This window comes from Bufo gargarizans, chromosome 5 (assembly GCF_014858855.1).
Source record: "Bufo gargarizans isolate SCDJY-AF-19 chromosome 5, ASM1485885v1, whole genome shotgun sequence".
NCBI lineage: Eukaryota > Metazoa > Chordata > Amphibia > Anura > Bufonidae > Bufo > Bufo gargarizans.
Window position 1 is genome coordinate 6704232 of NC_058084.1, and position 16686 is coordinate 6720917.

Here is a 16686-nt window from a genome sequence, read left to right on the forward strand (position 1 = left end):
GACTGGGAGGAGGAGCTGGGGGCCCCGCCGCTCCAGTGCTGCTTTATACAAATATAAAATGTCTCATTCAATTAAAAGTGATTACACATGCCCGCCCACTCCTAATATTACCGTACATCCTAACAGCTTTTGTAGAATGCAGGCAGGCCGGGCGGGCGGCAGCGTAACTCCCTGATGTCACGTGCCTGCGCCACCTACTTTATGAATGAAGCAGGCGGCGCAGGCAAGTGACGTAAGTGAGTGACGCGCCGGCCGCCCGGCCTGCCTGCCTGGGTTGTACAGAAGCTGTTAGGATGTACGGTAATATTAGGAGTGAGGGGGCATGTTTAATCACTTTTAATTGAATGAGACATTTTATATTTGTATAGTGCAGCACTGGAGCGGCGGGGGGGATCTGTGGATGACAGTTTTATGGGGAACATCTGTGGATGGCACTGTTAAGGGGTGGGGGGGGGGGTCTGTGGATGGCACATATATAACAGTGCCACCCACAGATCCCCCATAACAGTGCCACCCTTGGATCCCCCCTGTAACAGTGCCACCCACAGATCCCCCCTGTAACAGTGCCATCCACAGATCCCCCTGTAACAGTTCCATCCACAGATCCCCCCTGTAACAGTGCCAAGCACAGATCCCCCCTGTAACAGTGCCAAGCACAGATCCCCCCTGTAACAGTGTCAGCCACAGATCCCCCCCATAAGTGTCCGTCACAGATCCCCCCCATAACAGTGCGTCATCCACAGATCCCCCTATAACAGTGCGTCATCCACAGATCCCCCATAACAGTGTGTCATCCACAGATCCCCCATAACAGTGCGTCATCCACAGATCCCCCATAACAGTGCGTCATCCACAGATCCCCCATAACAGTGCGTCATCCACAAATCCCCCATAACAGTGCCATCCCCAGATCCCCCCATAACAGTGTCCTTCACAGATCCCCCCATAACAGTGCGTCATCCACAGATCCCCCATAACAGTGTCTTTCACAGATCCCCCCATAACAGTGCCATCCACAGATCCCCAGTAATAGTGTCATCCACGGACCACCATTAGTTCCAAACCCACCAAAAGCACACCTTTTGGTTAAATTTATTTTTTTATTATTTTCCTCCCCAAAAACCTAGGTGCGTCTTATGGGCCGATGCGTCTTATAGGGCGAAAAATACGGTATGTGTATACAGCTAAACCTGCTAATAACCTAATACAGTTCCTATGTTTATGTGTTAAAGACTAAAAGTCAGAGATATCAGAATTCATCTAATGCCACAGCGCAAAAGTCACTTCATAGTGCTGTGCCTGCCTCAGCCAGAACCGAGCGAGCAGATGGGCCGAGTGTGGTGAACAAAACGGCGTTGGAAGTATGATGACAGTTATTTTTTGGGGGTAAAAAGGAATAACAAGAGTTTAAGCCATAAAAGAATATAATATGATGGAATGTTATTAACCCTGGAATTGTGGGAAACTGGGATATAGACATAGGGGATGGAGAGTGGAGGGTGAATTGAATGCTGAGCTCCCTTATGTCTATATCCCAGTTTCCCACAATTCCAGGGTTAATAACATTCCATCATATTATATTCTTTTATGGCTTAAACTCTGGTTATTCCTTTTTACCCCAAAGAATAACTGTCATCATACTCCCAACAGCTCATAACGCCGTTTTGTTCACCACACTCGGCCCATCTGCTCCATTTCTTACATAATGTAACATACTATCATGATTATTACATATCATATATTATGAACTGAACGGAGACATGAAGATAAGATAATATAAATGATATGTACTTTCAATTAAAATTTTATTTAAAAAAATATTTTACATTGAAATATGTACTATGAATTATAGGACTCTCCTCATTACCTCGGCTTTTTATCTTTATTTATAACCATTTATATATATATACTACATGCTCTCATTTTTATATAATCTTCTTATATATATTTTTTTCTTTTTATATATCTTCTCTTGCATTTTTATTTATTTTGTGAATTCTGACGATTGTGTTTTAGACTTGAGAAAGGAGTGTATCAGCTCAATAAAAAAAAAGACTGATCATCTATCCACTGAGGTCGTGTCTTTGCGCCAATGAGGTTCGTACCCTGTGTACTATTATAGTGCACCCCCCCATTGTCTACTATATCACTCCCCTGGAGAACTGGCCACTCCATCAATGAGGCCTGAGAGAAACCGGCAGCACCGACCACCCGCTTTCATGAGTGTTGTGCCTGCGTATGCACAACACCAAAAGGTGAGCATAACCATTGGCACATCCTATTTAAAAAAATATATATTTTAAATACATATTACCCTATGAGCGCCGCTCCCTTATTTGCCACAATTGCTTTAAAGGGGTTGTCTGAGTTCAGAGCTGAACCCGGACATACCCAGAATTTCACCCAGGCAGGCCCTTCGCGCAGGGTATTTTTTTGTTTGTTTATAACACACTGCTGAGCGGAGGCGTCTTACAGGCTCAGGCAGCGCTAAAGCCCGCCCATCAGAGCCGGTGACGTCACCGGGCTCACTGCTAGGTGGAAGCCCCCACCTAGCTTACCCTATGGAGAGCCTGGTCACCGGATCGCCATGAATTGCTCCGATGCTCATATCAGGTGGCTGCCTGGGTGAAATTGTGGGCATGTCCGGGTTCAGCTCTGAACCCAGACGACCCCTTTAAATCCGGAACTTGAGTGGTCACCCTAACCATCGGGTTTCCGCTATGATTCGTGTTACGATTTCAACCACTCAGATTCCAAGGAAGATTATGACCTCGGCATCCGAGTAGTGAAACCCTGGGAGCCCGAACACCAAGGGAGGGATCTGTTCGGTTGCTCTGGCAGCCTCATGCCCTTTGAAGGACTCGCGGCAGGGCTCCATAGGAACATAATGAAACCTCCTGCACTGCAATAGTAATTCATTGCAGTCTATGGGAGAAGCGATCAGATGCTTGCATATTAATGTACCCTGGGAAAAGTAAAACAATTTTCAAAATATTCCCAAAAATAAAAAAAGCTGATTCTTAAGCTGTGGATGCCTACTAGCATTCCCTCAGTTGTGGTTTGGCAAAATATGTTGCATAATATGATTTTGGTAAGAACAAGATGTTTATGTATGTAAAAAGGATGGTATGATAAATCTATAGCTGCCTGGTCTTCTTCACTACCTGAGGAAGTTTCGGGTTTTCTGAAATAATTTGTTTATGTGACTTTTTTTCTTTTTGCTAAACACTTTCAGGGCCATAAAAAAATTACTTTTTGGGGTTGGACGGCTCCCTTAAAATCAAGTATTAGAACCAAGGCCTGAATATAGTACGGTGTCTAATTTCAGAATATCCACAGATTGTGTTGGATTTTTAATAGTTTTGTTCTGATAAATCTGGTTTTAGGAAAATTCATCTTCAGCTTCATGGTTACCATTTCTGTCATGTCCTAAAGCTCTAGTTCTGCAGACTGAGACGTGTAGATATGTGAGCAATACGTGGCGTACTTTCTTCTTTTAGGTTTGGCGTGTTTTTGGTTGCTACACTCCACCTGTAAGGCTTCTTCCGTTTCTGATAATACAACCGTCTGCATGCGTTACGAACGGATCCAGTTTGTATTATCATGAACACCATTGAAAGTCAATGGGGGACAGACCGTTTCCCATTGTGTCTGAGAAAACGTTTTGCTCTGCATCCCATGACGGAAAGAAAACCACAGCTTGCTGCGGTTTGCTCTGGTATGGGAACGCAACCAAACGGAACGGAATGCATTCTAGTACATTCCGCTCGGTTTAGTTTCGTCTCCATTGACAATGAATGTGGACAAAACTGAAGCATTTTTCTCCGGTATTGAGATCCTATGACAGATCTCAATACCGGAAAATTCAAACGTAAGTGTGAAAGTAGCCTAAGAGACATGTAGGTGCAAAGAATGTGACAATGTCAAATTTGTGTTCTAGGCCCAAATTGCAGCACGGCATACAGGTGAAACTCGAAAACGTAGCTCATGGAAGTTATTCTGTGGCCGATCATGTAATACTATGATACTATTGTATAATGTGCAGGCTGTTTTCTTTCTTTGTATTTTTGTGATTTTCAGAAAATGTCAAATAAAAATTATCTGATAAAAAAAAAAATGAAAACTTAGAATATCGTGCAAAAGTCCATTTATTTCAGTAATGCAGCTTAAAATTTGAATATTGTAAAAAGGTTCAATATTCTAGGCTCAAAGTGTCACCCTCTAGTCAGCTAATTAACCCATACCCCCTGAGCAAAGGGGACCTGAGATTGTGATTTGGGGGTTTCATAAGGTGTAAGCCATAATCATCCAAATTATACCAAATAAAGGCTTGAGATATCTCGCTCTGCATGTAATGAGTCTCATATGTTAGCTTCACCTTTTAAGTTGCATTACTGAAATAAAGGAACTTTGCACGATATTCTCATTTTTCGAGTTTCACCTGTACATCCTTTTAGGTGTTTCTTACTTTTTTCAGGAATTTAGTGCAGAATGAAAGAGTTTTGCTTTGTAAATAGTTCTGTAGTTATTACTAGTCTTATTATGTAATTGTTCACTGTACAATCATTTATACATGTAGGACATGATGTAAAGTGTGATGTGTTAGCGTGAGATGCAAAATCTGTGATGGGCCCTGACCTACCTCCTGCCATCTATGAGGCCGGGGCCACATGTCGACCTTGGCCACGACACCCATCACACGACCAAAGAATTCTGTATAGTAGTGCAGCCAGTGAACTGAATGGGGTTGCAGCAACTCTCAAGGTGTCTGTGACCCCAGAACCACAAAAAATCAGCAGTGATTCTGGAGTTGCAGTAACTTGCCGGTGCTGCCGCAACCCCATTACGGTAATTTCAATGGCTGCACTGCTACACGGCGATCTTTGGTCGTGTGATGGGTGTTGCGGTCAAGATGATAGTGTATGCCCAACCTAAGGGTCAATTTACAAGACCACGTCTGTTTTCGGACCGCAAATCACAGATCTGCAAAACACGGACACCAGAAATGTGCACCCTGCATCACGGTGCGGACCCTTTGATGTCAATGGGTCCGTGATCCGCAAGATGCTGCCGTGTGCTTTCAGGGCCATGTGGCCGCACCACAAAATATAGGACATGTCCTACTTTTAGCCACATCTTGAGTCAAGGGGTCTACATGAGGCGGGGTGCACATGGCCGGTAGCCGTGGTTTGCGGTCAGTTTTCGTGTGAATGGACCCTTAAACCAGGGTTTTCTTATGTAGCAGAAAGGGCCCTGGGCCCCCTCATGCACCAAGGCCTGAGTAAGTGACAGCTAGCTCTGTACTCCCCATAGCAAAGGAGACCCGGCTGTTATCGCCAAGCTTGATAAAGAATTATACCGGCGGTGGATGCACAGAACGAGTGCGCAGCTCACATGCTGGTAATTATACAGGAAGAATTCCAATTGCGTTGTGTAAACACATTACAGGTAATTAATGTAATACTTTCAGTACGGGTCTCGTTTTATGGTTACAGTGACAGCGTTTCAAGATGTAATGAAAGAAGGATGGAAAGGCCTGACAGAGGATGCTGGGAAATGTAGTCCAACACTGGTTCTTTGGTAGAGATCAAACGTCCATTCCATTTCAGTTGTCACAGTTTGTAAGGAGACATATTGCAGGAGACGTATGAATGACTGGGGGAACAATGCATGTATGGAAGGTACAATATACAATACAGAAAGGGCAGTTACAAAGAACTCCTTATATAAGAGGAGGGACCTCCGAATGTTCTGTGTGCTCCCCCCCGTCCTCGCTCACATCCTGGGGTCTGCAGCTGCTCAGCACGAGTGGTCCCAGGGCTCTGTCTCTCTTCTCCTGGACGATATTCGCCACGTCGGGAAATGAACGCGCCTTTGGATCCACTTCAAGTTTCTCGATTCTCTTTGAACTGCTGAAAAATATATCAGAGGATGAAATCAGTGAGAGCTGTGCCCGGTACTGGAAGGAGTGAGGAACACTGAGATACGGAGGTGGCAGAGACCTCCCAAAAATGAGACAGGAGGATGACTACAACCACCCTCATTTATAGGAACAGGGATCTCCTACCATAAATGATGAGGTCACTGGGATATGATGACATCACAACCTGTAGTTTATGGGTAATGACATCACAACCTGAGATTTAAGTATAATGACATCAGAACCTGTAGTTTATGGGTAATGACATCAGAACCTTTCAGCTATTGGGTAATGACATCAGAACCTGCACCTTATGGGTAATGACATCAGAACCTGTAGTTTATGGGTAATGACATCAGAACCTTTCAGCTATTGGGTAATGACATCAGAACCTGCGGCTTATGGGTAATGACATCAGAACCTTTCAGCTATTGGATAATGACATCAGAACCTGCAGCTTATGGGTAATGACATCAGAACCTGTAGTTTATGGGTCATGAACTCAGAACTTAACGGGCGGCATCATATATATACACACACCATAGTTCAGTGGTCACAATTACACCTGTCCAAGCAATTTTACTCTCTGAAATATTTTTCCTGCGTTTGTTTGCATGAGACTTCCATTCTGCAACGCGCTGTATGAGTATAGCCTGCAAGGCCTTTTCGGTCCCTGCCGTCCGCACCATTAATCCCTGCGCAGGCGACAGGCACTGAACAGGCCTCAGAGGGTGCGCTCACGCAGTGTTCCGAATCATTGCAGGAGCCCGAAACTGACTGAAGCCGGGGTCCCGCTGTAATTCCTGGCAGTGGAGATAGCTACGATGCCTGCTGCTTAACTCCCTAGATGCCGCAGCAAATAGTGACCGCAGCATCTGCACCATCGGCTCCCAGAGAACATAATCATAGGGTGCCGATGTGGTGCTATGGCAGCCAGGGCATCTAGGCCTAACATTGCTGCATGTCTATTAGGCTGTCACAGACACGGTCTAATAGACTGTCATCACTGGTAGAGTGAGGCTATAATGCATTATGCAAGAGATAGTTTGGAGAAGGATTCTAAAACACATAAAATGGGATCTAACAGCAAGAAAAGTCGATAGAATGAGTTAATCAAAGCAAGAACCTCCTGCCAATATTTCTGCAAATTAGGACAGCTCCACAGCATGTGAACCGTGTCCGATTGAGACTAATGACTACGTGAGAGTCCGCCCGAAGGCCGGTATTACACAAGAAGACAAGGTATATACGGGAGAGTCTGTGTGCAGAACCTAAAGACAGCAGTGGTATATGACGGAGAATCTCTGCCCAAATCTTAGCTTTGATCATTATTGGGAATGCTGGTGAGACTCCCCTCTCCAAAGGAAAGCATTGGGGAAATAGCCCAAAGGTTATGGAAAGAGAGTGGAGGAGGAAATCCATACCAAGCCTCCCATCCTGCCAAACTGGTCATGATGATGGAGCCCCTCACAATTTTGGACACCTCCTTCAAAAGAAACTTCCTGGCACTGGCAGGGTGCAGGCTGGCGTCAGATCAATAGCGCCCAGCCGCTTCCTATCAATTGATCATCATTTCTATATCCACTCACAGAAAAGCTGGTCTTGAGCTTCGGCCAATATCTCCGGATCTCCTTGCAGTGCGGCAGGCTGCGGAGTCACGGTTAGTAATTTCCTTGTGAAATGAATATTGTAAGAAGGTGATTATGCAGAGTCATGATCCCGGCGAGCAGCGGCAGTCATGCAAATACATCTGAGATGTTGTGTATGCCTCGGTCCCAATGGGATAATTACCGCAGCATTATTAGTAACAAAGGAGTCAGGTTTCAGAATGAGCCCCAGGAGCGCCTGCAGCAATGGTGAAAAGTTCCTATTCATACAGGATCTAATGCTGGAAAAATAGGGTATGAATAACACATATTTATGTCTGATTAGCCGTGTTTTGTACGGAGGCAGAATAAGGCAGCGCAGGCTTTGCATAAAGGTACATGGGTCTATGGGGTCAGATCGGGCTGCAAACGTCATGCACACTGCAGTTCCTCAACTGGCCAGAGGGGGGCTTATAACACATTATGTCACTGGCGGAAATTCCATCCAGGGGGTGTTCACAGGGTGCTGCATCGTGGCTCTGATTTTTCCCCTTAATGCTATAATTAAAGGGGCTGCGCCAACCAGGCAACTTCTAAAAAAAGAAAGCTCCCCCAGCAATCAACTGATATCAACAGGGGAGCTGCGGGCGGTCACACATTTTGCAGACGAAATGGGGCAAAATGAGTGCATTTTCCTACTGGCTCTTAAAGGGCATCTGTCAGCAGATTTCTACCAAAGAAGCTTGGCAGCTGAAGGCATCTGTGTTGGTCCCATGTTCGTATGTGCCTGATTTGCTGAGAAAAATGAGATTTTAATATATGCAAATGAGCCTCTAGGAGCAACGGGGGCGTTACCATTACACCTAGAGGCTGTGCTCTCTCTGCAACTGACATGCCCTCCCCATTCTGACGTAAACGTGATCACACCTGTTAATCAAAGTGGAGAGGGGGCGGCAGTTGCAGAGAGAGCAGAGCCTCTAGGTGTAATGGCAACGCCCCCATTGCTCCTAGAGGATAGGGAATAGCTATAAGATTGGTGGGAGTCTTACAGCAGAGACTCCATATCCCATGGAGCAGCCGGTCGGGCATGCATGCAGCTGCTCTATTAATCTCTATGGGCGTTCTGGAGATGGCCGAGTAACATAGAATGTGTCGGCAGATAAGAACCATTTGGCCCATCTAGTCTGCCCAATATACTGAATACTATGAATGGCCCCTGGCCCTATCTTATATGAAGGATGGCCTTATGCCTATCTCATGCATGCATGTGGCTATCTTCAGAACTCCCATAGGAAATAATGGAGCGGCTGCCCGCATTCCCGGCCCAATTCCAGACCGCTCCATTTATTTCGGGGCGGTCCACAGGGTACAGGATCCCGGTCTTTGTGACCAGTGGGGGGTCCCAGTGGTAGGATCCCCACCGATGTGATCCTGTGGATAGGGGATTTCGTTATATAACCAGAATACCCCTGTGGTGATGCTGCCAGGAAACTGAAGGCTTTCTGCCCAGTTTTTCCCCAAATTGCAGCTGATCCCCGGGGATCCCACTTACAGGACATCCTGTGATCAGCGTATGATCAATGGGGCCCTGCAGACAGAAAAAGGGACAGTACAGAGCGGAGAACTCCTTTAAATAGAATACTTGTAATCTCCTGGAGAGCGCTTGTTGGAGTAGTGAAAAAGGCAACCCGTCAGAAGGATGCGATCACGTGGGCTCCAGAGCGAAGAGCGAGCCTGGTCGATGTTCCTGGGATTCCTCATACATCATTTATCAGCTGCTTAATTCTTCTTAATTGCAAATTTGTTTGGATGGCTTAAGATCGGAGCCGAACAGCTGGAGGAGGAATCCGGGCGGTAATTAGTGGGGAGACGCATTGTAAGGTTTATTATGGAAGTGACGGCGGGGAAACGCTTGGATATCTCGGGACTGCTCCATCCCTATGGGGTTAATAGTAAGCTTGGCTTTTGTAAAGTCTGTAGTTCTCCAACCGTAGCACAACTACAACTCCCATCGTGCCCTGACAGCTTCCAGCTATTTGAACACTACGTTGAAGTCTAGATCTAAATAATAGTGATTAACTTTGCCAATCCAAATCCTTAGAATAGGTCATCAAGGTGAGACTCGTGGGGGTGTGACACCTGGCACCCGCACCGATCAGAACAGCTCCATCCTCTGTGTAGTGGCCGCACCGGGTTACTGCAGCTCAGCTCCGACTGGTGGCCGCTGATCAGTGCCGGGTGTCGGACCTTCATGGCCTATCATAAGGATAGAATACCTAAAACATCTTTCATTTTCATACAAGCTTTGGATGTCAATAGAAAAAAAAAAAATCACAAAACTTAAAGGGGTTTCCCAAAGCGATAATTTTAACTAAAAATTAGTTCGGAGGGGATGAAAACAGCAAACGTGAGTATTCATTCACCTTACCGATTCCATGCAGCTGCTCCAATCCCTGCTCCCCTCCACTTCCTCTTCTCAGGCTGGGCACCCTGGAAATGGCTTGGACTGCTAATATAGGATAATCAGTGGCTGCAGCAGTGACCCGGCCGGCCAAACCGAGCGAGAGAAGAGGAAGTGGAGAGGAGTGGGGACAGGAGCAGCAGCCAGGGATTGATAAGGTGAGACCTCATGGTTAGTTATGTTTGCCCTCTTCTACCCCATTTTTTTTAATGATCACATCCTTTAACATCAGTACCTGATAAGCAAAGCAAAATGTTCATTTTATGCAGAAATATAATAAATACAGAGCATTACTTTTCCTATACTGCAGAAAAGCAGAATAGTGAGTGCAGCTCTGGAGTATAATACAGGATGTAACTCAGGATCAGTACAGGGTAAGTAATGTATGTACACAGTGACTCCACCAGCAGAATAGTGAGTGCAGCTCTGGGGTATAATACAGGATGTAACTCAGGATCAGTACAGGATAAGTAATGTAATGTATGTACACAGTGGCTCCACCAGCAGAATAGTGAGTGCAGCTCTGGGGTATAATACAGGATGTAACTCAGGATCAGTACATTATAAGTAATGTAATGTATGTACACAGTGACTGCACCAGCAGAATAGTGAGTGCAGCTCTGGAGTATAATACAGGATGTAACTCAGGATCAGTACATTATAAGTAATGTAATGTACAGGGAGTGCAGAATTATTAGGCAAGTTGTATTTTTGAGGATTAATTTTATTATTGAACAACAACCATGTTCTCAATGAACCCAAAAAACTCATTAATATCAAAGCTGAATATTTTTGGAAGTAGTTTTTAGTTTGTTTTTAGTTTTAGCTATTTTAGGGGGATATCTGTGTGTGCAGGTGACTATTACTGTACATAATTATTAGGCAACTTAACAAAAAACAAATATATACCCATTTCAATTATTTATTTTTACCAGTGAAACCAATATAACATCTCAACATTCACAAATATACATTTCTGACATTCAAAAACAAAACAAAAACAAATCAGTGACCAATATAGCCACCTTTCTTTGCAAGGACACTCAAAAGCCGCCATCCATGGATTCTGTCAGTGTTTTGATCTGTTCACCATCAACATTGCGTGCAGCAGCAACCACAGCCTCCCAGACACTGTTCAGAGAGGTGGACTGTTTTCCCTCCTTGTAAATCTCACATTTAATGATGGACCACAGGTTCTCAATGGGGTTCAGATCAGGTGAACAAGGAGGCCATGTCATTAGATTTTCTTCTTTTATACCTTTTCTTGCCAGCCACGTTGTGGAGTACTTGGACGCGTGTGATGGAGCACTGTCCTGCATGAAAATCATGTTTTTCTTACCTTGCAGACTTCTTCCTGTACCACTGCTTGAAGAAGGTGTCTTCCAGAAACTGGCAGTAGGACTGGGAGTTGAGCTTGACTCCATCCTCAACCCGAAAAGGCCCCACAAGCTCATCTTTGATGATACCAGCCCAAACCAGTACTCCACCTCCACCTTGCTGGCGTCTGAGTCGGACTGGAGCTTTCTGCCCTTTACCAATCCAGCCATCTGGCCCATCAAGACTCACTCTCATTTCATCAGTCCATAAAACCTTAGAAAAATCAGTCTTGAGATATTTCTTGGCCCAGTCTTGACGTTTCAGCTTGTGTGTCTTGTTCAGTGGTGGTCGTCTTTCAGCCTTTCTTACCTTGGCCATGTCTCTGAGTATTGCACACCTTGTGCTTTTGGGCACTCCAGTGATGTTGCAGCTCTGAAATATGGCCAAACTGGTGGCAAGTGGCATCTTGGCAGCTGCACGCTTGACTTTTCTCAGTTCATGGGCAGTTATTTTGCGCCTTGGTTTTTCCACACGCTTCTTGCGACCCTGTTGACTATTTTGAATGAAACGCTTGATTGTTCGATGATCACGCTTCAGAAGCTTTGCAATTTTAAGAGTGCTGCATCCTTCTGCAAGATATCTCACTATTTTTGCCTTTTCTGAGCCTGTCAAGTCCTTCTTTTGACCCATTTTGCCAAAGGAAAGGAAGTTGCCTAATAATTATGCACACCTGATATAGGGTGTTGATGTCATTAGACCACACCCCTTCTCATTACAGAGATGCACATCACTTAATATGCTTAATTGGTAGTAGGCTTTCGAGCGTATACAGCTTGGAGTAAGACAACATGCATAAAGAGGATGATGTGGTCAAAATACTCATTTGCCTAATAATTCTGTACTCCCTGTATGTACACAGTGACTGCACCAGCAGAATAGTGAGTGCAGCTCTGGAGTATAATAGAGGATGTAACTCAGGATCAGTGCAGGATAAGTAATGTATGTACACAGTGACTGCACCAGCAGAATAGTGAGTGCAGCTCTGGAGTATAATACAGGATGTAACTTAGGATCAGTACAGGATAAGTAATGTAATGTATGTACACAGTGACTGCACCAGCAGAATAGTGAGTGCAGCTCTGGAGTATAATACAGGATGTAACTTAGGATCAGTACAGGATAAGTAATGTAATGTATGTACACAGTGACTGCACCAGCAGAATAGTGAGTGCAGCTCTGGAGTATAATACAGGATGTAACTTAGGATCAGTACAGGATAAGTAATGTAATGTATGTACACAGTGACTGCACCAGCAGAATAGTGAGTGCAGCTCTGGAGTATAATACAGGATGTAACTCAGGATCAGTACAGGATAAGTAATGTAATGTATGTACACAGTGACTGCACCAGCAGAATAGTGAGTGCAGCTCTGGAGTATAATACAGGATGTAACCCAGGATCAGTACAGGATAAGTAATATAATGTATGTACACAGTGACTCCACCAGCAGAATAGTGAGTGCAGCTCTGGAGTATAATACAGGATGTAACTCAGGATCAGTACAGGATAAGTAATATAATGTATGTACACAGTGACTCCACCAGCAGAATAGTGAGTGCAGCTCTGGAGTATAATACAGGATGTAACTCAGGATCAGTACAGGATAAGTAATGTAATGTATGTACACAGTGACTGCACCAGTAGAATAGTGAGTGCAGCTCTGGAGTATAATACAGGATGTAACTCAGGATCAGTACAGGATAAGTAATGTATGTACACAGCGACTCCACCAGCAGAATAGTGAGTGCAGCTCTGGAGTATAATACAGGATGTAACTCAGGATCAGTACAGGATAAGTAATGTATGTACACAGTGACTGCACCAGTAGAATAGTGAGTGCAGCTCTGGAGTATAATACAGGATGTAATGACAGCTAAATATGGGTTGTACAGTAAAGCTGACTGTGGCTCGGCATGAGTTTTTAGCCTATTACTCACAGACCTGTCTATATGGAAAAGCTTCTAATGTGGATGTAAGTGATTAATGGAAAGATAGACTGCCCATCCTCGGATCTGCTTTATGTGCAGCAGATACCAAATGAAGTGTTTGCTGCAAAGTCTATTCAATCACAGCTGCACTTTTGCTGGCTAAGACGTCCACTTCCCTGAGACACTTAATGGTAATGCCGGGCTTCACCTACAGTCTGAACGCAGGGATACTGCAGATCGCTTCTAATGCTCCGTCTCTATATGGATGATAATTGCATCCATATATAACGATTATATGGGTGGAAATGGTGTGTAGAGGAAAGCCATTACTCTATTAACCCCTTATAAATGCAAACAACCTTGACCGTAAAGGTCATCTCTACCATTAAAGGGGTTGGCCCATCTCAGACTTTGATGGCATATAGCTAGGATGTGGGTCCCAAAGCTGCTATCTCCAGAAAAGGGGCCCTGAAAGTAAGAGCGCTCTGCACATGCTCGGCCACCCTCCATTCACATCTATGGGACTGCACTGCCAAAGTGGTGAATGGAGGGTGGCAACGCTTGTGCGGTGCGCTCTTCTAAACTTCAGAGGCCCGGTCTGGAGACCCACTCCTGACACACATGGCATATCCTTGCAATGTGCCATCAGTGTCTGAGATGAGAATACCCCTTTAAACATCATGTTCAGAGAATATACTATAAAACTCAGATATATGCGAGACCCACATCTGTCCCATTCGCCCACCGCAGTGTATGGAGAGGTGGCGGTGCACGTGTAGCTCTCTCCATTCACTTCCGTGGGAGTTCGGAGAGCAGCTGAGCGCTGTCCTGTGGCTATGTCATAAAAGTCCAAGATAGGAACGTTCCTTTACGGTACAAAATTCTGTCGAGATTAATTTCTGAAAAATCTTTGTAGTGAATTAAGTTTGGTTTTGCTGATAGAGAAATCCAAGCCGCCTTCATGACAGAGAAACAGCTAAAATTCTGAATTCCTGCAGCCACCACTAGGGGGAGCTTACTTTATACTGTTTAAGGGGTTATCTGGTAATTAAATACTAATGACCTCTCCTCAGGATAGGCCACCAATATCAGACTGGTGGGAGTCCGACTCTCGGCACCCTCACTGATCGGTTGTTTAAAGGGGCTGCGGCAATTGGACAATTAATGCAGCTTCTTCACAGTAAACCAAGTAAAGCGCCATATAGTGTATAGTGGCTGTGCTTGGTATTGCAGCTCATTTCTATTTACTTGAATAGGACTGAGCTACAGGAAAGCAATGTGACTGATGTACAAGACATCGCAGGCCGAGGAAGAGGCCGCAGCAGTTTAAGGGCTCTTTCACACCTGCGTTCTTCTGTTCCGGCATAGAGTTCCGTCGTCGGGGCTCTATGCCGGAAGAATCCTGATCAGGATTATCCTAATGCATTCTGAATGGAGAGAAATCCGTTCAGGATGCATCAGGAGGTCTTCAGTTCCGGAACGGAATGTTTTTTGGCCGGAGAAAATACCGCAGCATGCTGCGCTTTTTGCTCCGGCCAAAAAAACTGAAGACTTGCCGCAAGGCCGGATCCGGAATGAATGCCCATTGAAAGGCATTGATCCGGATCCGGCCTTAAGCTAAATGTTGTTTCGGCGCATTGCCGGATCCGACGTTTAGCTTTTTCAGAGTGGTTACCATGGCTGCCGGGACGCTAAAGTCCTGGCAGCCATGGTAAAGTGTAGCGGGGAGCGGGGGAGCAGTATACTTACCATCCGTGCGGCTCCCGGGGCGCTCCAGAGTGAAGTCAGGGCGCCCCAGGCGCATGGATGACGTGATCGCATGGCACGTCATCCATGCGCATGGGGCGCTCTGACGTCATTCTGGAGCGCCCCGGGAGCCGCACGAATGGTAAGTATACCGCTCCCCCGCTCCCCGCTCCTACTATGGCAACCAGGACTTTAATAGCGTCCTGGCTGCCATAGTAACACTGAAAGCATTTTGAAGACGGATCCGTCTTCAAATGCTTTCAGTACACTTGCGTTTTTCCGGATCCGGCGTGTAATTCCGGCAAGTGGAGTACACGCCGGATCCGGACAACGCAAGTGTGAAAGAGGCCTAAGTCCCTTACAACAGCTGATCAGCAGAGGTACCTGCAGTTGGACCCTTCACCGATCAGATATCTATGACCTGTCCTGAGGATAGGTCATCAATATATATGTCCTTGGACTTAATAAGGCATCTGTCAGCAGTTTTGTCCCTATGACACTGGCTGACCTGTTACATGTGCACTTGGCAGCTGAAGACATCTGTGTTGGTCCCATGTTACTATATGCCCGCATTGCTGAGAAAAATTATGCTTTAATATATGCAAATGAGTCTCCAGGAGCAATGGGGGCGTTACCATTACACCTAGAGGCTCTGCTCTCTCTACATCTGCTGCGCCCTCTGCACTTTGAATGACAGGGGCAGGTGTGATGACATTTACACTGCCTGGTCCTGTCAATCAAAGTGGAGAAGGCCCAGCAGTTGCAGAGAGAGCAGAGTCTCTAGGTGTAACGGTAACGCCCCCGTTGCTCCTAGAGGCTCATTTGCATATATTAAACCCTCAGTTTTCTCAGCAATGCGGGCACATATGAACATGGGACCAACACAGATGTCATCAGCTGCCAAGTGCACATGTAACAGGTCAGCCAGTGTCATAGGTACAAATCTGCTGATGCCCTTTAATAATAAATCTGTATGCAGTAAGCTCCTGAGCTCCCCCTAATGGTTACAGCAAACAGCTAAAATGTTATCATTTAATGTGATGGCATAAAGGTATGTTATTTCAATGAAATATTCAGTCCCACATTACCTGTTCTGCACCTTAATGGAGTTCTGGCTTTTCAGTGCACATGGGATCTTCCTCTGTTTCTGAATGAGCTCAGAGGCCTGGAAAACATAATACATTGTATTATTTAAAGAGTACCTCCAACCAAAGAGGAAACCTCCTTTTGACTGTGCTCCTGACTACTTCTGAGCATTAACCGTGTGCAGTCTTTCTACATTCCAGACATTTGCTAGTTTCAGTTTCTTATATAAAAAGAGGCTTCTTGCCGTCAGCCACGTTCCGTCCAGCCCTGCCGGCCAGGCCAAGCATACTAGGTCTGTCAACGCTCTTCCCTAAGCCAAGTACCAAGTAGTGTTGTTTTGGAGGGTGGACTCTGCTAAATGCCTGGTCCCCAGAGTAGCTCCAGCGCCTGCTGCAGTCACCCAGGTCTGGCGGCTGCAGGGTCGTGCAGGTAACCTCCATGATAACTATTCATAGTTAGACAGTGGAGCTCCCCAAATCATACGCTTAACAGAGTCCTGTGATGGTGGCCACAGAATGACATTGATCACCCACAGGCTATTACTGCATCTGGAATAGCATAGCATACTATATTACTCCATA

The 16686-nt window shown here is 45.4% G+C and overlaps 1 protein-coding gene across 2 annotated transcripts in view; it reads right to left on the reverse strand.

The window, feature by feature from the left end:
- Window positions 1-5449: 5449 nt before the first annotated feature.
- DNAAF11 (dynein axonemal assembly factor 11) overlaps window positions 5450-16686 on the reverse strand; it is a 77543-nt gene continuing 66306 nt past the window's right edge. Inside the window, exons 11-12 of one of the 2 annotated variants that reach the window (XM_044294102.1) lie at window positions 16108-16184; window positions 5450-5909 (exon numbers count right to left, since the gene is read on the reverse strand). In XM_044294102.1, the coding sequence (XP_044150037.1) occupies window positions 5723-5909; window positions 16108-16184 (264 nt within the window). In that variant the 3' untranslated portion in view covers window positions 5450-5722. Of the gene's footprint in view, window positions 5913-16107; window positions 16185-16686 lie in introns of both variants that reach the window. The other variant, XM_044294101.1, reaches the window with a different exon arrangement.